This window comes from Myotis lucifugus, unplaced genomic scaffold (assembly GCF_000147115.1).
Source record: "Myotis lucifugus unplaced genomic scaffold, Myoluc2.0 scaffold_1186, whole genome shotgun sequence".
Classification (NCBI taxonomy): Eukaryota; Metazoa; Chordata; class Mammalia; order Chiroptera; family Vespertilionidae; genus Myotis; species Myotis lucifugus.
Window position 1 is genome coordinate 1 of NW_005872234.1, and position 25,234 is coordinate 25,234.

General features: G+C 42.5%; 1 protein-coding gene across 5 annotated transcripts in view; it reads right to left on the reverse strand.

The window, feature by feature from the left end:
- Positions 1-3,351: 3,351 nt before the first annotated feature.
- GPBP1 (GC-rich promoter binding protein 1) overlaps positions 3,352-25,234 on the reverse strand; it is a 48,812-nt gene continuing 26,929 nt past the window's right edge. For 3 of the 5 annotated variants that reach the window (XM_023748186.1, XM_006107429.3, XM_023748187.1), the window contains exons 3-12: positions 24,744-24,867; positions 24,391-24,611; positions 20,856-20,922; positions 19,775-19,834; positions 14,323-14,507; positions 13,032-13,172; positions 11,308-11,475; positions 10,461-10,648; positions 5,951-6,053; positions 3,352-4,262 (exon numbers count right to left, since the gene is read on the reverse strand). In XM_023748186.1, coding sequence (XP_023603954.1) covers positions 4,104-4,262; positions 5,951-6,053; positions 10,461-10,648; positions 11,308-11,475; positions 13,032-13,172; positions 14,323-14,507; positions 19,775-19,834; positions 20,856-20,922; positions 24,391-24,611; positions 24,744-24,867 — 1,416 coding nt within the window. In that variant the 3' untranslated portion in view covers positions 3,352-4,103. The remainder of the gene's footprint in view (positions 4,263-5,950; positions 6,054-10,460; positions 10,649-11,307; positions 11,476-13,031; positions 13,173-14,322; positions 14,508-19,774; positions 19,835-20,855; positions 20,923-24,390; positions 24,612-24,743; positions 24,868-25,234) is intronic. The other 2 variants (XM_014449422.2, XM_014449424.2) reach the window with 1 other exon arrangement.

Sequence of the window (25,234 nt, forward strand, 5' to 3'; positions counted from 1 at the left end):
AGATGCAGGAATCCAACTCCTCAGTTACCTGTCTCGTGGAGGAAGCCCAGGAGGCTGGGTGGGGCCTGGGGTGTGGACGCCCACTCTTCCCGGAAGGCCCAGGCCCAGCGACATGTGGGAGACGCTGGGAGACGCTGCCCGTAACAGAAGGAGCCTCCCACGTCCTGCTGAGCAACGCCCTGTGCCTACAGGTGTCTGCAGGCCCTTGGACGGTGGCTTGCTGCCCCCTAGTGTTCACTTTCTTTCATTAAAATAGTTGAACAAACCCCTTACTGGAGGGCCATAGGGGCCTGGCTATGGCGGCGGCCGGGGAGGGGCGGCACCCTGAGCTCAGGGACAGGACAAGTGCCTGGGGCAGAGCTCGCTCTGTGTCAGGAGGCGGGAGGAGGACACAGACCAGAGCCCAGGCACCGCCACGCTGCTCCCCACCTCCCTGCCCAGGACCAGGTGATCCTCCACCTGTCCTGGGCCCCCACTGCACTGTCAGGGGTGAGAGCCGCTGAGCACGGGTAACGGGTCCAGAATTGGCCGGGAGACAGGGTTCAAGAAGTCAGGTCTCCTGGCACAGACGGCGAGGCCTCTCCTGGGGGAGGGTGGGGGCGCCCACCCTCCCTGCCAGCCCGGGCACTCGGGTCCGTTTCTCCCTTGGGTCAGGCAGCCACCAAGTCCCGTCAGACCCCCTTGTCTCTCTAGAACGTGAGCCTCGGCATCTGCAGCTCCCACTTGAACTCTGGAATCGAGGCAGGAGTGAGGTCACAACAGGCACCTGGAGACACCTGCTGGGGATCTGCAGTGACCCTCCTGACAGTGACGGGGGGGGCACCCCTTTCCGTGGCCACCGAACCAGGAGTGACCGGGGTCTGTAGACAGCAGCTGGGACAGGACATGGAGCCGTTGCTGGGCCCGGCCCCGGAGGCTGCCTGTGGCCGGACGTCCTCAGCGTTTGCTTCCTAAGCTCGAGGCACTTCCAGGCCGAGCTGGGTTTGCTTCTGTGGCCACAGGCATCAGAGCCAGACACTCCGAGGCCTCCCCGTCAACTACCACCCACTACCACCCGGGCCCAGGCAGGAGGCCACAGGCACAGGGGAGAGTGCCGGCTGCCTCCTGCACACCCTTTACTGGGGATCGAGCCGGCAACAAGGGCCTGTGCTCTGGCCGGGAATCAAACCCGGGAGCCCACGCTCTAGCCACTGAGCCCACCGGCTGGCACGCGTGTGGCTCTTCTAGGCCAGGGGTCTAAACTCTGCCTCGAGTGCATTCTGCTCAAGGCCTTTCTGAAGCCTGTGAGCAGGTCAAAGCAAGTGGTTCGGGACATGCCCTCAGCCCTTCACACTGTTCAGACGAGCACGGGTCCCAAGACCAACAACACAAACACCGTCACAGGTGCTCCCCGAACTTGTCAGGGTCCAGGCCCGTCAACACCCTGAATTCTAACTGTTCTAGAAGTCTGACGCCATCCAACCTGACTACTGGTAACACTTCTACATTTGTTTCAACTTTAACAGAAATATTTTTGAAAATAAAAATTATCCTATTAATAAACACAAAATACAATTTTTGAAATGCTACTTTAAACCCATTCCTGTAAGTTTTGCTCACACATTCCATGCTCCCCAAACAACACTGGGGGGAGGGGAGGTATTGTAAGAGGGAAGGAGGGGGGCCACACCAGACACCTTTGGGGTGAGACGCGTTCACTACCTGACGGCCGTGTTTCACAGGCCAACACTTGCCAAGCTACATGCCTTCAATGTGTATTTATGTTCTTTATACCTTGATAAAGTGGTATTTTAAAAAAACTTGCCGAAAAAAGCTGAATTTAAAGTAAATGGCCCCTCAGGCCTCCGTGGCCGGAGGTCAGCGTTTCCACACCAGGTTCCCGTGCTTGTGGCCATCCTCCTCTTGAACCCGGCCCAGACCCTGCCGCCCACTCCTGAGACGGCCTGAGACTCGTGGCTCTGCCACCCTGCCCTCCCGCCGGCGGGAACGGGACCTCGCGTGGGCCTTTAAGGCGGACATGGCCGGGCCCCGTGCTGACCCGCACCTGTGAGCGCCTGGCCACAGCCCGGCACCACGCTCAGCATCTGCGAACTGCTGAGAGGGGATCAGGGCAAAAAGCCCTGAATTTAAGGCATCGTGCCAGAAACGAAAAGTGACAAAATCTCTGAAAGCCATTTAGAAAACACAATAGGTACATGTTAAATGGAAGCCACGGTTCTCGGGTCCCTTTTGTGTCAGCAAATACCGTTTGCGTCTGGGAGGTTTCATTAACCCACTAACCCAAAAGTGGGAGCCCAGCACAGACACTCGGTGCCGCCTGAGGCTGACGGAGCCGCAGCAGCCACGGGCTCCGCGCGGCCAGCACTGCGCGAGGGGATGGGCTGGCGGTGGCATGTGAGACACACGGGCCTATTCCGAAAAGAGAACTTCAATGACTTTAATACTTTGTAACTCATCCTCCCAAGTTCTGTGGGATGAAACCGTGTTGTTTTATTTTTTTTTTTATTTTTTTTTTTTTAATATATTTTATTGATTTTTTACAGAGAGAAAGGGAGAGATATAGAGAGTCAGAAACATCGATGAGAGAGAAACATCGATCAGCTGCCTCCTGCACATCCCCCACTGGGGATGTGCCCGCAACCCAGGTACACGCCCCTGACCGGAATCGAACCCGGGACCCTCCAGTCCGCAGGCCGACGCTCTATCCACTGAGCCAAACCGGTTTCGGCAGAAACCGTGTTGTTTTAACACCCTCATCACCACCACTCAGCGTGACAAATAATCTGGCTTCTGGTAAAACCGAGGAGTCTAGGCAGGAGATATACGTATTCGAGCGAGTGGAAAGGGAGAGAGACAGAGAGAAAACATCGATGTCGGAGAGACACATGGACTGGTTATCTAGGCAGGATACTGAGGTGGAAACAGCAGAAACACAGAAGTCTTCTGAAAACGAAATTTCAAAAAAGGAAGACCCTGAGGATGAGCTCAATCTGACATGAAACCTGGAACGTTTTTGCTGTAAGACTGCACTCCTTACGATGAGGATATACTTACGCATGAGCGAGGGGAGGGAGGCGAACACAGAAATGTGAGCAAACAAGAGAGAAAAAATCAAAATACAAACACCCTCTCCCAGCCAGCAGGGGAACAGAAATGACTCTGAAATCGATGTGCCGCTGAAAACACAGTGGTTCACAGGCATTAGACGCATGAAGCCGCTGATAAGAAAGGCTGTTTCCCAACCTCTTGCCCTAAACTCGGAAAACGGCCGCCGCCTTGAACGAAGCAGCTGCCGGGACGAGCAGGGCGCTGTGTGGAGACCAACCCGGGACACCACAGAGCACGACAAGGTTCTGAAAATCCAGTTTATTTCCACGTTGGGGACAGATCCAGTCAGTGATCAGTTTTTCTGCTCATGTAATAATTTATCAAAATAAGTTTTCCCACAACAACTCTTTCCATCAACTCTGAAAATCCTGGTCTGACAACATCCCCAAATAAAGCTCTTGAAAACCACGTCTTAAAATTTGGAAGAAAGGGTGGCGAGTCTTTCCTGTAAGTTACGGACTACACATGGCTACAGAGCAGCGTATGCTTTAGAAGGTGACAGTACGACAGCGGAGCTGGGAGTGACGTCTGAGTGCACTTGCTCCGGTTTAGCCGACATGCTACATTGTCTTGGGGGCGGGGCGCACACAGTGGGTTGAGGATTTCCATTGTACGAAGAGAGGCTCTGCAAGCAAACAGTGTAAGCTGCCTTTTTTCATAAGACCCGGACATTTTAAGACAGAAGCTTTGCAAAACATTACACAATTTTTATTATTAAATGAGAACATCTCATCTGTTACATCGTCACATTGCTAGTCAGAGAAATGCTGTGGTGATGCAGAGTCCACGCTGGTCCACCACAGGCCTCATTTCTACAACATCCATGTACAAAGAAAGAATGTTCAATACAGCCCAACACAACATTCTTGGTTTTCTTCATACCGAAGTCCCCCAAAAACTCCTCTAACGGGGCGTTCACTACATAAGTTATGGTTCTTCACTGACACTCCACCCGCTGCACGGGGACGGCACACGAAGCCGCGAGGTGCTGGGCCTCACACGTCGTCGTCGTCGGACGTGTCGCTGCTGCTCGTCTCCGTGTCGTCGTTCTCGATCGTGGGGTGGAAAGTGCTGCTTTTCCAGGGTCCAAACTTGAAGTCACAGATCAGGCCATTTTTCAAAATACCATTTTTCCTCAGACCATTCTTCTGCAACTAAAATGCCAAAAATACCAAATTAAATAAACTGTGCTCCCGGAGTTACTATCAAGTTAAGAACTGTGTGAAAGCCCTGGCTGGTTTGGCTCAGTGGATAGAGCACTGGCCTGCGGACTGAAAAGTCCCGGGTTCGATTTCGGTCAAGGCACCTACCCGGGTTGCAGGCTCAATCCCCAGTAGGGGGCGTGCAGGAAGCAGCCGATCCATGAGTCTCTCTCATCACTGATGCTTCTATCTCTCTCTCCCTCTCCCTTCCTCTCTGAAATCAATAAAAATGTATTTTTATTTTTTTTTAAAAAGAAGAGAGTAATAATTAAATGTAACCATGAATACAATAAAGTTAAAACTGAAGTCCACAGAGGACGACATCGTTTCTGGAAAACTAGTTTAATACAGCAAAGTGACTGGTCCAACTGGTCTAACAAAGATCTCCTAGGGATGAGCCCCTGCTCTGGGCGCACGGCGCTCACCGTCGACCACACCACCGAGAGGGGATTAACCCGTGTGGAGCCAGCAGCCCCTCGGCTCCAGAGGCTGCTGTACTGCCCTGACCACCTGGCTGCGCGCGCGCGCCCCCGTCTGCCTCGCTCACACTTTGTGGAACAGAAAGAGTACAGACGATTCGGGTGTGCGGTGTTCAATAGGAGGCACACAAAAAGGAAGGCACACAAGAATAAGGAATAAAATAGAGCCCGCCCCTTGCTTAACCACAGAGATTAAGAAACTCGAAAAACTTAGTTTCTATTTCTGAAAATGAGAAATTAGAGCTAATTAGGTCACCTATGGGGCTTGGGAAGGGGTTGTCCCAGATTAGAAACTTTTTAAAGATACAAAGTTAAATTAATAACAAAAACAGTAATAACGAACAACAATAATAATGTACATTCTATTAACTTCAGTCTTTTCCCTTTCTTTCATAAAAACGTTTGACACTGGTAATTTTCATCAAAATCTCTAAGCACACCTTTTATAGACCACATCAGCTATGTAGTGAGTCACTCTGGATGTTTACAGTATCACCTTCCAGAGGGAGAGAACTGAAGACAGGGGGGACGATGAGAGACTTGGGGTGGTAGCTACACAGCTATATTCAGTCACGCATCCGTGGCAGGATGCTCTCCAAAGGCCCCATGAGGTGATGTCAGTGTTGTGTAAACATCAGCGTGTACTGCACACACCGGAATGGTGCAGCCTTCCACACACCGAGGCCTATTGCTGTTTGGTGAGCAGTAGTCCACTGGCTGCATTTACCACTCGGTGCATCTGCTGGAAGGCTTTGCTTTGAATTTGAAGAGAGGCATGATGAGAAATTCACCAGGCACCAATAGCATAAGGCAGTAGTTTCAAGGATTGTATAATATTGCCTGACCAAGATAATTGGTTGTGAAATCTTGTGATGACCAGGATGGGCAGATACAACCCTATTGATAACAAAATAATTAACTGATAAAAATGTTGTGCCCACTGGGTTGGAGAGCAATGGAATGTAATATCTCTGTTCTTCTGATCTGATGACAAAGACATGGCTCTGCGAGTATTTATACTGATGACCCATACCCAATAAATTCCTGAAGAAAATTGTGTGACACCCCCCCCCACACCCTCCAAAAATATTTTTTAAAATCCATTGTTTTGATTAAGAAAAGGCAATTGGAAGTGAACTTGTCTGATTCAGGTCTTCCTACCTGTTCACTAATAACTTGGAATTCTCTCATTTCATCCTCAGTTAAGGGAGCACACGTTTCATCGTTTTCACTGTCTTCTTGCCAGCCCATCTCCTTCAACAATCTGAAAAAAGGGAGGAAATTAATAAATTTAGAACTGCACCCAAGTAGGATAATTCCATTTATGTCACGTGGCAAAAAACATTCACCATTATACAAAGTCCTCAAAATACTAGTGCATTAAAAAAAGGCCTGAGTTAATGCTTCGGATGTCTTCCTGAACGTGAATAAACAGATGCGTTGAAGCCCAATAAAACACCTTAGACAATAAGACGAGAATGAACTGCTTGATTTCTGGGTCAGAGGCTGGAAATTTGCAAAAGGCACTCCAGTCTAGAAACTTCCAATCTGCTAAATTCGTGTACCAAAAGTAAAAGCATTTCGTACCCATTTGCTCTACCACCACCACAATTCATTCTATTCTAGCTCATCACTAGGTTTGCTACTTCAAAAAGAAAAGACTGGGCTATCTCGCCCTGATTTGCACTTTATAGTTTATTTGCCCACTGATACCACCCCTTGTGCGTGCCAGTCCTCCTCCTCGGCACCGAACCACCGTGAAAGGGCAGGAGGCTCTGTAACAACAGAAACAGGGCTGTCTGTCCTAGAAGCTCCCCTCCAGGATCTGAGCACAATGACTAAGGTGGTTCTTCTCTTTTCCTTCCAGTTTTTAAAGAGAAGGCCTTCATCTTAGGCGCGTCGGGCGAGAAAAGACCAGCGTGACCCCACCCCCCCTCCAGCTGGCCAACGCGGACACGCCGCCGGAGCCGTGCACCTGGCTCGGGGACTTCAATGTTTCTTTTCCCAGATGGACATGTTTTACACGGATCTGACTGTACTTTGTAAGAAATTCATCCTATGTCTTAAGTATCTGTTACTCCTAATTAAACCTATCATCTCTCAACTGGAGCCTGCAACAAATTAGCTAAGCTGTAGACGTGTATGCCTTTTTAAACAACCTCATAGAATATCGGTGTCAGATTCTAAATAAAATTGAACACGAGACCTGTGTTTTACAGATAAAGAGTTAAGATTACATAAGTCAAACATCTTGTCTACGTGATAGCAGAGAAGGAAACAGAGATTTGGTGTTTTGCCTCCTCAGTTACTACATATGGCCTCTGGACCAAAAGGTCACAGTCATAACTAACTAATTACTATTTCTCTGTTCCTTTTCACCACTAACATCTCCTTCCAATGCACTGCCTTCACCTTTAACCTCTCCTCCATCCCGATGCCACCCCGTCCAGAGTCTGTAGATCAGACACTCTCACTGCTTTTCCTAGATCTCCACGTTCACTGTTTCCCTGTTAGAACCTGAACAATGCAGATGGAACAAATTATTTCCATGTCACAAAAGTCCAGATTCCTAACTGCCCATTTTCTCCTCTGTGCCCTTATTCCCACAGACTGTAATTGATAACTATTTCTGGAATAGCTTTCAAAACAAATGATTTTGAAAGAACGAACAAACAAAAAATAGTAATAACCTTGTGTCCGCCCACAATTAGAAATCTATGTTAAAAGTCATCTCTAATCCCATGAAGGACTCCATCCTCTTGTCAAGCTATTCCATCCACAGCCCTGAAACAAGCGAGGTCCGCACTCACCCACACACCCTTCTCCCATGAGAACCGCACCCTTGCCGTGCCCATGTCTCACCCTTCAGCACAGTGCACAGCGCAGGCAGAAACCCTGGCCCTGCTGTGCGCTCATTCATGTAGCGAAGTTACACACACAGTGAGTGCCAGGTGCAAGACACAGTACTGAGCAAAATGGACAAAGTTTCTATCCTCATGGAGCTTAGGTTTCGTTGAAATTAAAAAATAGGTTTTTAAAAGTTATCCTACAGTAGGTATAGCCCAGTTCCCTACTGCCCTGGAATTCAATCAAGGCGAACTGGCATTAAACCAAAAAAAGTCAAGTCAATTGGGCTTTAACGAGTATCACCTTACACTGAGCCTGGTCCCAGAGGATGTAAGAATTTTCACTGGAAAAACAATTCAGTTTATACAAAGCAATTATAGTTACATAAATAGAAAATGTAAGTGCATAAATTATCTTTTCATTGCCAGTGATTCCCAAAGTGGGCGCTACCGCCCCCCGGTGGGCGCTGCAGCGATCCAGGGGGGCGGTGATGGTGCATTTGGGGGCAATGAGTAACTGCTATTAACATTCAAAAAAAATTAATTTCCAGGGGCTAATATTTTTTCTGGAAAGGGGGCGGTAGGCCAAATAAGTTTGGGAACCACTGCTTTAGCAGTTATAATGCTTCAGTTATTAAAAAGGAATTGAGGCCAAAATACTTAAGAATCCTATCTAGTGTTGAAAAAGTGCACACACATGTCTGGAACAAAGCCTTTAAAAATGAAAACTGTAGAATGAATAGGAATCTGATCAATCCTAAGTACAACAGAGGCGGAGAGTTTGGTGCCATCATTTCTCCCTTCATGGTGGTGTGTATTTCTGTACCAATCTAATAAAATTTAAGCTTCAATGAAAGTTTGCTTAATTCATAACAAATGCACAAGTAAAGCCAAGAGCCTCAACCCCTTCTTGCAGTGATGCCGAGTTGTTGGTTTATTCCCAGACCATAGGAAGGGTGAGCCACTTCTGCCAAATACCTGCTCTTACTTATAAGCCACAGGGGAAACCACCACAGTCTACTCTAGACTGAACACACCTCAATTCTGAGACTCATCACTGACGAGGTCACTGTTTAGAAGATGCTTAAGACGATAAGGATAGCCGAAACCGGTTTGGCTCAGTGGATAGAGCGTCGGCCTGCGGACTGAAGGGTCCCGGGTCGATTCCGGTCAAGGGCATGTACCTGGGTTGCGGGCACATCCCCAGTAGGAGATGTGCAGGAGGCAGCTGATTGATGTTTCTCTCTCATCGATGTTTCTAACTCTCTATCTCTCTCCCTTCCTCTCTGTAAAAAATCAATAAAATATATTAAAAAAAAAAAAAAAAGACGATAAGGATAAAAGCAGAGAGTGCTCTTGGACGTTTACAATAAAAAATAAATCAGATCTTAGGACAATGAATGAATATCCACATGGGAAAGGATGAATCGAGAACCCCACTTCACAACACAGACAAGACATGCACAAGCAATAAAAAAAAAAAAAATTAGAAAGTGACTTCATGAAAATTATGTTTTTATATTTAAAAATGCACCATTTAGAAACTGAAAAGACAAATCAGAGTAGAAAAAAATCTGTAAATCTATAATAATAAAAGCGTAACATGCTACCGTAATAAGACCTGACGTCCTTCCAGATGAAGCGGGGGCTCCAAGGGAAGCCGGAGCCGGCAGCCGGGGGAAGGAAGGCCCACTCTTGCACGAATTTCATGCATTGGGCCTCTAGTTATACTAGTACATATAAGAAACTTATATCCAAAATATATAAATAACTCTTACACCCATAAGACAAATAATGCAATTTAACAATGGATAAAGAATTTCAACAAATATTTCTCACATGAAGATATACAAATGGCTAATAAGTACACATAAAAAAAACGCTCAACGCTGTTAGTCATTATGCAATGCACATTAAAAAACACAAAAGAGCCCTAGACAGTATGGCTCAGTGGACAGAGCACTGGCCTGGGAACTGAATGATTCTCTCTCATCAGTGATGTTTCTCTCTCTGCCCCCCCCTTCCTCTCTGAAATATGTGTGTACACACACACACACACACAAGATGATCACTTCATATCCTTTAGAATGGCTATGATCAAAAAGATAGACGGTCTCAAGTGTCCCTGAGATCCTGGAGAAACTGGCATCTTCCCATGATGCTGATGAGAATGTCAAGTGTGCATTCGAACGCGTGGAAAGAGTTTGGCAGTTTCTCAAAATGTAAGCACGGTCCCAGCAATTCCACTCCTAGGCGTCTACCCAAAAGAAATAAACACAAGCTCATACAGAACTGTGCACAGGGATGCTCACAGCAGCATGATTCACAAAACGTGCAAGTACCAACAGCCCAATCCCATCAGCCCATGAACAGTAGAGCCGCACAGGGTAGTGGAGGCAACAAGAGGAGCAAAGAAGTGACAGGTGCTATCGTGTCTGTGGGCCTAGAAACATGCTGAGAGAAAGAAGCCAGACATAAAGGACAAGGTTTTAGGATCCCACTTATATGAAATACGCTGAAAAGGCAGGTCTACAGATACAGGAAGTGGACTGGGCTGCCCACGACAGAGAAAAGGAGGAGCAACTACTGCAGATGAGCTCGGGGTTCCTTTGGGTGCAATGGAAATTGTCTAAAACTAGATTCTGACGACAACTGCACAACTTTGAATAGACTAAAAAAATCAGTGAACTGTACTTTTAAAATGTGTGAAATGTCTGGCATATAAATTATATCTCAATAAGACTGTTAAAAAATGAATCACAGCATTTCTATAATATCAAAGTCCTGAATATAAAAAATACAGAGAAGTAAAAATAAATACTAACCTGTGTTCTGCCTCAAGGGAACTGGAAAGAACATCCGTCGGTGGGAAGGCTGAGGACCGGATGATCTGCGGGGAAAGGACCGAGGCATTGCCGTTCTCCTGTGGAATTTCGTTTTCATCAAAGTTCCGGTTTATATCTCTGTCTTGGTGAGTACTATTGCTGTTATGCAAATTAAATGAGTCTTCATCCTGATTTTCAGGGAGTTAAAAAAGAATGGGTTAGAGAATACTGTTGTTAAAAACTTTAATAGGTCCCAGTTCTCTTACATTGATAATATATAAATGTAATACTTATAATCATTAAATTTAGAAGACATTCTCATTAAGATAAAATCTGATGGCCTGGCCAGTAAGGCTCAGTGGTTGAGCATCGACCCAGAAACCAAGAGGTTGCTGGTTCAATTCCTGGTCAGGGCACATGCCCTGGTTGCAGCTCAATCCCCAGTAAGGGGTAGGCCAGAGGCAGCGATGATGATTCTCTTATCACTGATTTTTCTCTCTCTCCCTCTCCCTCTCCCTTATATCAATTAAAATATGTAAATATTTAAAACACACACACACACACACACACACACACACACACACAAACTAAGCTATGATGGATACACACAGCTTATTAACTAATATTTACATTTTTCAACAAAGGCAAAAGCCCAAAGAATGAAAGTAGGCAACGTGGGGAAAACAAAAAGACATATTTGAACAGGAATTTTTCAATTTTATTTTTGCACAGGAACTTCAGATGAGAGAAATGTACTTTAGAAAAAAAGTCATTGAAGTCGATACAAGGGTCCTCATTGGTATTTGCCCAGATACTTCAACGACCCATTATTCAAACCAAGAGTCACCTTCTCGGAGCCAGCATGGCTTCCATCCTCATGCTCCTCCTCCACTCTGTCCCGTTTCAGCGCTTTCAGAAACTCGCTCTTCTTATCAGTGCGCATTCTTGTCAGCTTGGTTAGACGAGGCTGCTGATTAAGTTTGTCAACAGGTGAAGAGGAATTGGAGCGATTACACTGAGAAAAAAATTCAGAAATATTGATAAATATGTAGACAGAGAACTAATGTCAATGTAAAGTTCAAAACAACCACAACTTCCTCTTTCACCTTCATCCACAATACAAAATTGATGCTAAGGTCTATGTCAAAGACTTTCCTCTATCCCCATGTTTTAGCTACCCCATTAGATGAGTAAACAAAAGAATTTTCTCAAAAAAAAAAAAAAAAGGAAAAATTTTCTTATTCCAGAAACAATTAAGGTCTGATAACACAAAGAACTATGACTCGAAGTTAGGAGTTTAAATACTATTTTATAAAACTTTAAAAAACCCTGAAATTGTTTAGGCCTGACTGGTTTGGCTCAGTGGATAGAGTGTCAGCCTGTGGACTGAAGGGTCCCGGGTTCGATTCCGGTCAAGGGCATGTACCTTGGTTGCGGGCACATCCCCAGTAGGGGCTGTGCAGGAGGCAGCTGATCAGTGTTTCTCTCTCATCGATGTTTCTAACTCTCTGTCCCCCTCCCTTCCTCTCTATAAAAAAATCAATAAAATATATTTTTTTAAAATTAAAATTAAAAAACCCTGAAATTGTTTAAAGCGTTTCTACAATACATAGAAAAGCAGGGTTTTATGCTATCTCCCACAGTGCTAAGCTTCAAGGTCTAATAACAGCTCCAATAAGATCTATTTGCATGTATTTACATGCAGGCACACACAGGGTTTTATCGGGTAGGATTTCACCAGGGGAAATTTGGATGAGCAGGGGGAAGAGGAGAAGAATCATGTACTGACATCCTTTTTCCTTCAGTGTTTTGTTTTGACAGTGGGTTACAGTAGAAAACAGAATGTTAGAACTCTGTATCAGATTCTTCACCACGGAAATAAACCGTAACGCTTAACTGTTGGCAAAAGGTCTGTAAGACTGTAATGAATCTCAGCCACAACTAACCAGCTGACACGCTGGTCCTTCCACCGAAGCTCTGAAGGTCTACGATGGAGAACCAGTGCGTGAGGAGTGCTCCCACCCAGCGCCCAGAGCCATTTCAAGTCTAAGGACAGAGTCACAAGTGTCTTCTGACCCTAAACTGGTCAGAAAACTCCCTGGTATTGAAGTTTCAGAACCTGGTCAAATGACACAGAAATACTTAGCTTAGCAGGCATCTCACGCCAGTGCAATAATGTGCATTTTCCCCTCACCCTCCCTCTGTCCCCTAAGTGTTAGCACTAATAAAGCTTCCATCAGCCCCTAAAGATGTTATCATACAAATCCTCGATTTCCGTGAAGGTTCAGATATCATATGCATAGCATAACTTTATCAAAAATGTCTAAATTGTCATTTTCCTAATTCTTAATTAGTCTTTCTGGTTGCTGGGTATATGGGTATTATTTTGTCTACATTTTGGGTTTTTGATAATTTTCATTAAAACTCATTCCTACTTAATGTTCAAAAAGTGTCAGCAAGTAGAGGAGAAATCTCTCAATAAAGTTTTGTAAAAGAACTTGTGGGTATTTCTGTTAATGAAACTCGTGATTACAACGTTACATTCCTCAGAAATAATTGCAAATGTCATACCTCTTTCACTGTCGTTGTTGATGGACTAAAATTCTTGGCTGTTGATTTAAAAGCATTGAAGTTGCCAACACCATATGTAGACTCATGAGAGAAAGAAGTCCCAACTTTATTTTCTTTCGTTTGGCTTTTCCATTGTGTCGGCTAAAGAAAAACACACAAACATTAATATATATACAAATAAAGATTACACAGAAGAGAGAAAAAGCGAACAATATAAAATAAAGGTGACTACATGAGGCTCACAAAGCAAATATTTTTGTATTAGGTCGTAATCATTACCACATGATTCTCTTGCATCTTTTTCTATAAATAAAATCAAAGTGTGGTATTCAAATAAAAACATCTAACAACATTGCAATTTTTTTCAGTTTTATAAACCTAAAATGAGATTTCTTTTACCTATTGTCAAGAAACCACTAGTGGGAGTTTCAAAAACCTAAGACAGTACACCAAGAAAACAGCATTATATATTATTAAGCAAATATATCATAGATCAGTGATGGCGAACCTATGACACGCATGTCAGAGGTGACACATGAACTCATTTTTTTGGTTGATTTTTCTTTGTTAAATGGCATTTAGATATCCTATCTAATAATAGGCAAACAAGGTAATTGACCGTACCTTCGCTACGCCTCCCACTGGCTAATCAGTGTGATATGCAAATTAACCGCCAACAAAGATGGCGGTTAATTTGCATATGTAGGCTCCAAGCGGCAGAGCAAAGACTGAAGGCGAGCCAGAGCCACAAAGATGGAAGACGGAAGGCGGCTCCGGCCAGGGCCGCGAAGACGGAGGACGGAAGGCGGCTCCGGCCAGAGCGAAGGCCTGGGTCCCGGGTGCCAGAGGAAAACCGGTGCCGGCAGCCAGGAGAAGGGAAGGCCTATTGCACGAATCTCTTCGTGCAAAAGGCCTCAAGTATAAAATAAATATCAAAAATATAAGTCTCTGTCTTACTAAGGTTGCAAATATCAAAAAATTTCTATATGTGACACGGCACCAGAGTTAAGTTAGGGTTTTTCAAAATGCTGACACGCCGAGCTCAAAAGGTTCGTCATCACTGTCATAGATGCATCTAGCAAAACAAGTTTTACAGATTTCATTTACTACTAAAACAAGAAAACACACACATGACAAACACACGCCATTTAAAGAATTAAAATTAGTGACGCACAAGTCAGTTCCCAACAAAACAATCCAATAATTCGGTGTAGATTTTCTAACACTATTTTCCGAAAATAATTCCACTGACATCAACTGAAACTTGTCATGGTCACCGTGTGGAGCTTACTTTTGTGGGCGGAGCAGCAGGCTTAGGGACCAGGCCTTTATAAACACTGGGGCCAGTCCCGTTCTTCACTGGCTGCGATGGGGGAGCCCCTCCGGCGGGGAACCCGGACAGCTGCAAGTCCTTGGCAGTGCCTTTCTTAATGACCAGCATCCTGGGAGCTCTAGATGTGGGGTTCGGAGGGTACTCTGCATAGACAAAGCACGAGCAGGAGTTACAGTTTAAATTTAACATAAAATTAAACCACCAAAAGAATAGCATACTCTAAGCTTTGATTGTATTTTAAAAATAACAGCTGCTTCCTGGGTGAAATAAGCTAAATAAGTATAAGCTATCCTCCTGCATAAGAAATATAGCTAAACATAACTGAACAAATCATGGAAGAACTGAGCAACAAGTAATACAGATAATGAATTCAGCTAGACAGTGGCCTGGAGATGTTAACTATGACCAAACCAAGATTAGCTCCCAATATATTTTATTTTCATCGCAATTGTCATCCTAATGGCCCTTAAGACTTGAAATATAAAGTATATTTTCTGCTTTTCCACTTTGAAAAGAGAATTTTCCTAATCCTTTTCATTCTCACTCATTGCCTCTATTTCTACTTGAGTTATGACTGATGAAAGAGTTCTGTTTTGACACACCAACCAATTCATTCAAATATTTATTGACCACTACACTGAAGGCATTTATGAGGTGCAGGGTAACTGACTCAATCCTACTTCTGAGGCAGTACTAGGAATAACACTTGCTAACTAAAAGCTTTCTCAAGACCACAGCAGTCACTAAAACATGAAAAACTACTCTTAGAGTTTGACGGATGTATAATCACACAGGTGTTACCTGTGAGCGTGTTCCCAATTATTGCAATGAGTATTTCTGAAAACATCAGTTTCATAGTTAAAGAGTTCAGAATAAAAGAGTTAACTCAAAGAAAGAAATCCAAGGAATTCTAAATTCAGGTTCGCTAGTGTTGCATATGAAAAGAGACAGGATCCTGTGGTGCAGTACGTTGCAGAGATGTTTTATGATGATGCTTCACCTCAAACAACCAAACCCAACTTCCTCCGGGGCCATCTCAGAAACTGAACCAAACAAGGCCCCTGGGGACATGGAGAGACTCTCCAATCACCTGAGGCTTCAAATTCTCCTTCCAAGTGAAGTGCTGAAGCTGCTGGATTCAGACCATATCCACTGTCTCCTGCGCCTTTTCCATTTCCTTTGTCAATTGGTAAACTGTATGAAAACTACCCAAATTATTTATTCTTTTACTTTTTATTAACTTATTGGGGGGCACTGGTTAATAGGATCACATACGCTTCAGGGGTACTTTCTTATGATACATGGTCTGTATATTGCCTGTGTGCCCACCACCCAAAATCAAACCATCGCCAGTCACCATGGACTTGGCCCCTTTTACCCCCAGGACCCTCCCACCCCCTCCCTGTGGTGATCGCCCTGATGCTGTCTGTGCCTGAGTCTCAGCTTCATACCCCACATGAGTGCAATGGCATGGTTCTTACTCTTGATTATTCTTTTAAAGAGAAAGTGTCTGTGTTGATGACAGGCTCTAACACTGACCTAAGAGTTAGAAAGTGAGTGACCTTAGAGAATGACTCGTTAATCACATGGCTCATTGCATCAAGCTCACTAGCAGGTGTTCTCATTCAAATTTAAGTTCAAGGCACCTGAAGGCAAACATGACTGAATTTTCATATCGTTAGTTCCCTGTCATCCTCAAAAACAACTGTAATCTACCAATAACTAATTTTCAATATCCTTTTATTATCCTATTATTCATGCACCCAATATCTGTGAATATAATAATTACTTTTATTCCTTCCATACAAAGTCAATGGTGGGAGAAGTGACTCAATTCTTTGGAAGAAAGATGAGAAATAAAATACTGCTGCATCGCCCTGGCTGGTTTGGCTTGGTGGTGAGGGCTTTCGGACTGAAGGGTCAAGGGCATGTACCTCAGTTGCAGGCGCCAAGCTCGGCCCCAGTAGAGGCGTGTGTGTGGGAAGCAACCAATCGGTGTTTCTTTCTCTCCTCTATCCCTGCTCTCTCTCCCCCCATCCCTTCCACTCCCTAAAAAACTAAATGAGAAAATTTGGGTGAGGAATATAAAGTCACATGTAATACAAAGCAAATTGGCCATATGCTTAATTTCTCATCCTTTCTTTCACTATACTCTCTACATAGCTGCCATATAAAATTACCGGTTAGCTAAAATTTTTGTTTCAATCACTTATTACTTTATTCTTTGATGTATCACTTAAATTTTTTTTTTCTTTTTGGTCTCTTATTAATCTTCTAGAATCTCCCCGGTTTATTAGATTTGAACAGCATAACTAGCTAACTTTTATTAAACACCTATTACATGACCAAGGATTTTACATAGTAGACGAACATTAATGCTTTTCTCATGAGGATGATTGTGATCATCCTCATCTAACACGTGACAAAATTCACTCCGAGAGATTAAGTACAATCTTCCAAAGTCTAAATAACCAATACGTACAAGACCTACTGTTAGGGCCCAGGTCCATCTCATTCCAAAGCCAATGGACTTTACATGGCACTGCACTACTGGAGAGCATGGCACTGCTGGCCGGATTCTTCAAAATGTTTACCTCTCCCAACGAAAAACACCAGGACCGAGTCTACACCGAGGTGTCAGAATAAGAGGCTTGGAAGTCGGCACTGCCCCAGTGACATGAGGGCCCACCCCTGCCTTCACCATCACACTGATGCCACTTTTAATTGAGTTCCTCATTACCTTGACTCAAGAAAAGAAACAACTTTATTCTTTTCTTTTTCTGTTAATCCTCACCCTGAGGACGTTTTTCCATTGATTTTCAGGGAGAGACAGAGAAAACCATCGATGTGAAAGAGATACATCAATTGGTTGCCTCCTGCACGTGGGGCCAGGGATGAAGCCTGCAACCGAGGTATGTATCCTTGACCGGAATCGAACCCAGGACCCTCCAGTCCACGGGCCAATACTCTATCCACTGAGCCAAACCGGCTAGGGTGAAAAGAAACAACTTTATGTGTGAACAAAAGCATACAGCCAAGTGAAGGGTAAAACAATAACTGAATTAAGTCTTCACACTAACTTGGGGAGGAACTGAGTCACATAAGACACGATATACAAATATTAAACTCAAAGAATCTGTACCACAGCAATTAAAAGAAATTACTATTGTGAACACGTTTTTTTAAATCCTCACCCGAGGATATGTTTTTATTTTTTAGAGAGAGGGGAAGGGAGAAAGAAACATTGATGTGAGAGAGAAACACTGAAATTGGTTGCGACCCTTATGAGCCCCAGCAGGGCATGGAACCTGCAACCTAGATATCTGCTCTGACCAGGAATTGAACCCACAACCATATGGTGTACGGGACGACGCTCCAACCAAGGGAGCCAGGCAGGGTATTGTGAACACCATTTTACTAAATAACCTGTTAAGATTATTTTTATAGAAACTGATGCTGTTTGAATTTTTTAATTTAATGAACAAATCTGTCTTGTTTTGCAACAGTATGAGAGTGTTAATCAAATGAGTTTAACTCACTTATCATTTATGTCAATAGCGGGGCATGGCACTTTTCCTTTATCAAAGTCCCCTGTTACTCATATGAAGGACAGGCTTAAAGAAATACACTTCTAAAATAAAAACAATTTCCACGTTGAATTAAGTGATACTTCTAACTCTGACCAAATAAAATTTACTTGTGGCACGTTGTCCAATCAAACCCCCTTACTTTTCTTTTCTCAACCTTGAACCTTGGAATAATTTTAACTGTTTCCATATAAGGAGGACATCGGGGAAAGTGAAGTCATTTCAATACATAATTTACCCATATAATGCTTTTACAAAGACATTTGATACAGATTATTCCCTTCTCTTAATCCTGCTTACAAAGTTCCTTAAAAAAAAAAACCAACAGAGCTTTTCAACATGATCTAACTTATTGAATGGAATCATGTCTGTATGCTTGTGGTTACTATCATTGGAATTCTCTAGAAAACGTCCCATCTTTAAAAACTAGTCACCAATTTGCTTTGATTTTAAAAGCTAAACAAAATTCTTAAAAATGAACCTTGATGCTCTCAAGCAGTATATCAAGTATGAGCAAAAATCAGGTAAGTTCATCATCAAGTTATAAAGGAATAGACACAAATACGAATGCTGAGTTGAAACAAGACTAAGTGTTAAGCTGATTACTAATGACACGTTTTCATGATTCAGTTTCTTAAGCACTGCACGTTTGTTAGGCTCTGCCAATAATACATGGCTGACATGTTGTGTGGTCACAAAAATAGCCAGTAGGAGTCCTGAAAACACAAAAACCAGTTTCTAATTATGTCTCAAATTGCATACAAACCATAATAAACCTATCATTTTATCTCTTCTCACCCCCCAAACAAAATCACACAACTAAATTATTTTAAAATTCCCACAGGCACACTAAAACACCCTGAATCTTCGATTTAGTTTCACAGTATTAAGGAATGGAAATAAGACTGGTCTAGTGAGCATTAACCCTGTGCACCAGCAACAGCGGCCCTGGCCAAGGTCAAGGGTACGAGCTGCATGGTGTTCCCAGTAAATCCAATTAGCTTCTAAGTAGAACCAAGCTTATGTAACTACATTTTAAATGGCTTAATTACTTTCCCAAAAGGTCTTTTTAAAATTGAGATGTATGTTTAGACTCTTGCAATATTTGATCTATAAAAAAATAATTTCAGGGACAAAATGATTTATTTTTAATAGGCATTTCATTTCCATTATTAAATTTTTACTTACCTGGAAGGAAGCACTAGAAAAGGTTCAACTGAAGTCTTTCCTAAATTCTCATGTCTTCCTCAGGAACATAATCGCTATTTTAAATGTTGCAATGGGTCAAACAGTATTTGGGAACCCGGGGGAAGTGAGAAAGGAATGATAAAGTGCCATACAATGAAAGTTTCATTGTATTCCTATGGGAAGTACTGGGAATTTACCAATTAACCAAGCCACAATTAACCATTGTTTTCTAATGCAGACACACTTCTCAGTTTACCTAAGACACAGTAGAGTACATCTTCCTTTTAAACATCTTTCAACTAGTGCTCAAAATCCTTATTACACCAACCCTGAAATAGTAGACCCAAAATCCTTATATTAACACACTGTATTCTCAATATTTTCAAAGATGTATTTGCCTTTAAATCATTTCTTCTAAACTTATTAAATTAACAAAGGATCAATACCAATAGTATCTATAGGTAATTTTATATGACAAATGCTCGCTGACATTCTTGACTTTTTATGTACTTTCATTCTAATCAAATCCAAATCATTCCTAATTCCTTAGAGAATCTATTTAACACCTTCCAGGTGATTCTATATTCTTATGCAATCAGCTGTTCCCAGAAAAACTGAATAATAAGGAAACATACCTAAGAGAGGAGCTTGGGAGATTGTTTTGGTTGGGTATGTGTGTGTCTGGGCGTGTAGGCCTGGGGAGAGTGGTAGAAATACTAATTTGCAATACAGAAAAAACAATGCCATTCACATGGTTCTCACAAAAGTGTCTGACCACCCCCACCCCCACCCTCAAAAACCCTTAAATCAATCTGGAGATCAAAAGAAACAAAATAATTCCCCAGAGTATCACCCCATAAATACAATAAAGAACAGCTCAGGAAGTGGCAAAGTTTAAAATAATGCCTTTATTGTTAGGACTAGTATGCTGCCATAGCCACAATCCTTGTTTATTGATAAGTTGTTGATTTTCAGTAGAAACATACAAATGAACGTGTACAAGTTCCAAAGTGAATACACCACCTTTGAATTTGGTATCAAATAATAATTTATTTTTCAGATATCAAATCTTTATAAATTTTTCCATTATTTTAAACTTCACTTGAATCTTTAAAATGCTGTCTAATTTATACTAAGTGCAGTTTCAATCTTTTGTAAGATGCTATCAAATTAAACTCTAAGCAGTTTTAAAGAAAACGGAATTACCAGAAAAACTGTCATTAAGCTTTGACAATCAAAAAGCAAATAATTTCAAACACAGACTAGTTCCATAGGCAAATTTATACATATTTAATACTCTATGTGTAACCATTTTCATAGGTATGATTAGAAGTATGTATCTTTCCAGTTAACTAAGTTTTCAACTTTAAAAAACTAAAAATTAATTTAAAACTAAATCTTTTCTTTAGATGATGATTGGGATACTCTCAAAATGACATCCATTCATTACATTAACTTATGACCATTTTTTAAAAATTCATGTGAGTATACTTAATGGTACAAACATGGGCAAATCAATCACTTCGACTCAAAACCTTCTTTTATCTCCAATATCTTGTTTTTAAAAGCTAAGTGCCACCCTTTCGTAGCTAAGCACATCAAAACATATTTAAAAGAAAAGGTTTAATTCTGACCTATTTATTTTTAAAAACACAGAAAAGTAAAACCTACAAATAACATTTTATACCCCTCAAAGATAAATAAAAAATTACTTACCCCATACACCTGCAGCTAAAGACTTATTTTGATTTGGTTCTCTCTCATATTCAGGATTTAAAGACGGCTGAAAGAAAGTTGGAATGAAAACAACACAAAAAATGTTTAACCTCTCACATTTAAAAAAAATAAATCCTTTTAAAAGTAACCTCAAAATCATACTGAAAAACCTGACATAATTATCTCAACGATTACAGAGTAATTATAATCATAGCCCTAACTTTCAACTTAGTCTGCTCATTATTAAAATGGTTACTATCTATCCTCCCTCCTAGCACTAGAAAACAAGGAAAATGTCTTTAAATATTTCCCTCATCCCCAAATGCATCAGAGAAAAGTGTCAAAACAACCACCACCAACACAAGAGAATTAGTCTCTGCATCAATCTGAGAGAGACCCTTTCTCAGCATAAGGTCAAGAGCAGGGAAGAGGAAATCAAACTGTCCCCAATTCTTGTTTTCATTACTGGATGCTTTAGTGAGCAACTCGTTCTCAAAGCAAAGTGCAAATTCTTTTTTTTTTTTTTAAATATATTTTATTGATTTTTTACAGAGAAGAAGGGAGAGGGATAGAGAGTTAGAAACATCGATGAGAGAGATCGATTAACTGCCTCCTGCACGCCCCCCCAGTGGGGATGTGCCCGCAACCCAGGTACATGCCCTTGACCGGAATCGAACCTGGGACCCCTCAGTCCGCAGGCCGACGCTCCATCCACTGAGCCAAACCGGTTGGGCCAAAGTGCAAATTATTATTTTAACAAGTGATGCTCATAATATTAAAAAGAAATGGAGCCCTAGCTGGTTTGGCTCAGTGGATAGAGCATCACCTGCGGACTGAAGGGTCCCAGGTTCGATTCCAGTCAAGGGCACATGACCTGCTTGCAGGCTCGATCCCCAGTAGGGGGCGTGCAAAAGGCAGCCAATCAATGATTCTCATCATTGATGTTTCTATCTCTCTCCCTCTCCCTTCCTCTCTAAAATCATTAAAAATATATTTTAGCCCTAACCGGTTTGGCTCAGTGGATAGAGCATCGGCCTGCAGACTCAAGGGTCCCGGGTTCGATTCCGGTCAAGGCATGTACCTTGGTTGCGGGCACATCCCCAGTGGGGAGTGTGCAGGAGGCAGCTGATCGATGTTTCTTTCTCATCGATGTTTCTGACTCTCTATCCTTATCCCTTCCTCTATGTAAAAAACCAATAAACTATATTTAAAAAAATAAACATATTTTAAAAAAAGAAATGGAGTTGAGCACTGAATGTGTGCTCTAAAGCTAATCTTAGTAGATATGTTTACCATCTAAAGTCCTAAATTTCCATTAGTTATATCAGATATGGTCCATATTATCTAGCAACACAGCCTGCCATGCCATAAAGGTGCTTAACATGTGTTGGAAAAAAAAAATGAATCCTCTACTGACATTACCAAAAGCTCCAAAGGGCACGCACGCAAACCAGTGGATTCCCTGATACAGACTCAAGGACTGGCGGCAGGTACAGGCGCTTTTCCAGGACTGCTCTAGTATGAGAGCAGATTACGGTCTGTATGCCAGGCCTGGGGTTGTAATGCTGAGGCCGGCCGTCTTGGAGGTGGGGGTGGGGTGCTGAGTGCCTGCTCTGTGTCGGGCTCTGTTTATGAGGTGACTGACTTACATCACTCATTAACCCTCACAACACTACGAGAGCACACGATGATCATTTCTGGCTTGTTTAGATGATAAAAATTCCATTTCATAGTGACTATCGAGTGTATAAAATGGGCTACAGAAATGGGAAGGCACAGTGATTCCAAGGTTACCAGTTACAGGACCTAAGCATAATTCTTGTCCTTCTCTTGCCCTCACCACTTTCTTGACCTCAATCCAATCTGTCATATTCTTTCACTTCCGCCCGCCCCACAAACCATCACCAAACTACATCTCACACCATGTATCTCCGCCTGTCACAGCTCCCACCCAGTCAAGCTGTTTCCTCCTGATCAACTCCCGCCGGCCACTTCCTAACTGGTCTCTGCTCTCACCGTAACCCATTCAAGGTCTAACTACTGGAACCGTCTTCAAATCAACTAAAACCAACTCACAGGACTTCTCCAAAGAGGCTGCCTGGTGCATTTGTAATTAAACTAAAATGTTTTATGTTACAGGCAAGAGTCCTACTCAATTAAAACCCCTTCCTCTCTCTCTATGGGACCTAACACTACTCTTTACCAGCTCTTCCCCGTCCTACCCGTCGTAACAAAGCTCGCTCCTCCAAGTCCCAGCTTAAGACACGTCCCTGCAGAAACCTCTTCTGATCTGCTAAACCAGAGTAGCCAATCACTTCCTGTCTAAATTCTCTGCAAAATACTAATTATTTTTTCTTTTTATGGTCCTAAAATCCCAAAAAGAATATAAACTCACTAACAGTAAAGGACCTTGCCTATCTTATTCACCTATGTATTCTGAAGACCAAGAACAGTTAGGACTCAGAACCACTCGAATGCTGAATGAAGAATGAACATATACACAAAAAGAAATTACCGGAATGAATCACAAGAACTAGATAAGAGTGTACACTAGGTCAATTTTTATGTAACTTGAAACATAGTGTTTAGATAAGCCAGCCACATGGTGAGATTTACCAATAGGAAAAATTAAGAAAATTCTGTTTTTAATTAGTTCATACTTATTTTTAGTAGTAACTGACCTAGGCTAACAATTAGTTTTCCTTTCCTGACCACAAAGAAACTTCTGAATAGAGAACGTAGCTGAAAGAAAGGAGAGCTATCCTGGGATTCATAAAGAGTCATACATAAGTAATCAAGTGTAAGAGAGGCAATCTAAGTAAAACGTACTGGTAAAATAGTCTTTTCCAAAAATGTAACAGCTTTCTAAAAATAGCATTATGATGCACTTGCAAACAGGCCACTAGAACTCAGCATTATTTCTGAGGGAAATTGTTTAAATTTCTATAGGGAGCCTGACTGGCATGGCTCAGTGGTTGAGCGTCGACCTATGAACAAGGTGGTCACGGTTCATCCCTAGTCAGGGCACATGCCCGGGTTGCAGGCTCGATCCCCAGCAGGGAGCGTGCAGGAGGAAGCCAATCCATGATTCTCTCTCATCATTGATGTTTCTCTCTCTCCCTCTCCTTTCTTGTCTGAAATGAATAAAAATATATTTTTTAATATATTTTATTGACTTTTTACAGAGAGGAAGGGAGAGGGATAGAGTCAGAAACATCGGTCAGCTGCCTCCTGCACACACCCCACTGGGGATGTGCCCGCAACCCAGGCACATGCCCCCGACCAGAATCGAACCTGGGACCCTTCAGTCCGCAGGCCGACGCTAATAAAAATATATTTAAAATAAACAGGTTTCTATAAGGAATAAAATGACAAATTTATCAAAAGTTTTTAAAGACCACATGGTGAGTAGGACACAGACAGGAGGGCGGGAAGGAAAGCTGTGAACTGGACCTGTGTTCTCAGTAGAAAATGGGCTTGTGCTACAACAGCACTTGCAAAAACCACATTTGCACTAAAATGACAGGACACTTACAAAATCCTCAGCCTCAAACTGTTTGCGCTCTCTCCTGTCTTCCTTCCTCCCTGGCTCACTGTCAGGGGTGTTGTCGTGCAGTCCTTGGCCTTTTCCAGAATGGAAAATGCTGCTCCGAGAACGGGCACTCCCGCCATGGTATCCCCCGCGATGATTTATGTTTTCAGTGCCATTTCTCCCATGCGTACGCCATCCATTTTTTTCTTTCCTTCCAAAGTTACCTTTTTAGATAATGGTAAAGTATTACAAATTCAAAGATGGTTATACTTAAAGTCTGAATGACAATCAAAACGTTCCTAAAATAATATGAAAAAAAGTTTTCTTAAATTCTATCATTCCTTAGCAAATTTTACCTCCACTGGGACGTCCAATACCAGAATCAAAGCCGTCTGAAGAGTTGTGTCGCCGACGACTCACATCATAACGATTTTCTGTCCATGAAAAGTGTTCAGAATGCTTCTCAAAATTCAATGAGGACTGAAACAAATTATAAGCATATAGGTAAACATATATATAAAACCTAAATACAACTTTAAAAACTAATACTCTCTGGCTTTATTTCCAAGAATTTTAAACGGTTAGAAAATGTTGTAGTTATTTCAATGTTTGGTAACTTGTCAGATGGACCCATTGTGGGTCTCCTTTCTTCTACCTCGTGAAAACAGGAACCCACTCAGAACGAGTTTGGCCACTACCTCTACTCACCCCAACATTTGAAAGGTAAAATGGTATAAAGAGAACGAGGCAAAATATGGGTTTTGTAACAAAATGTAATACTCTGTATCATACAGTACTTGATTCAAATAGTTCAAGGTTTTCTTCAATATTGACAATTATGGCAATT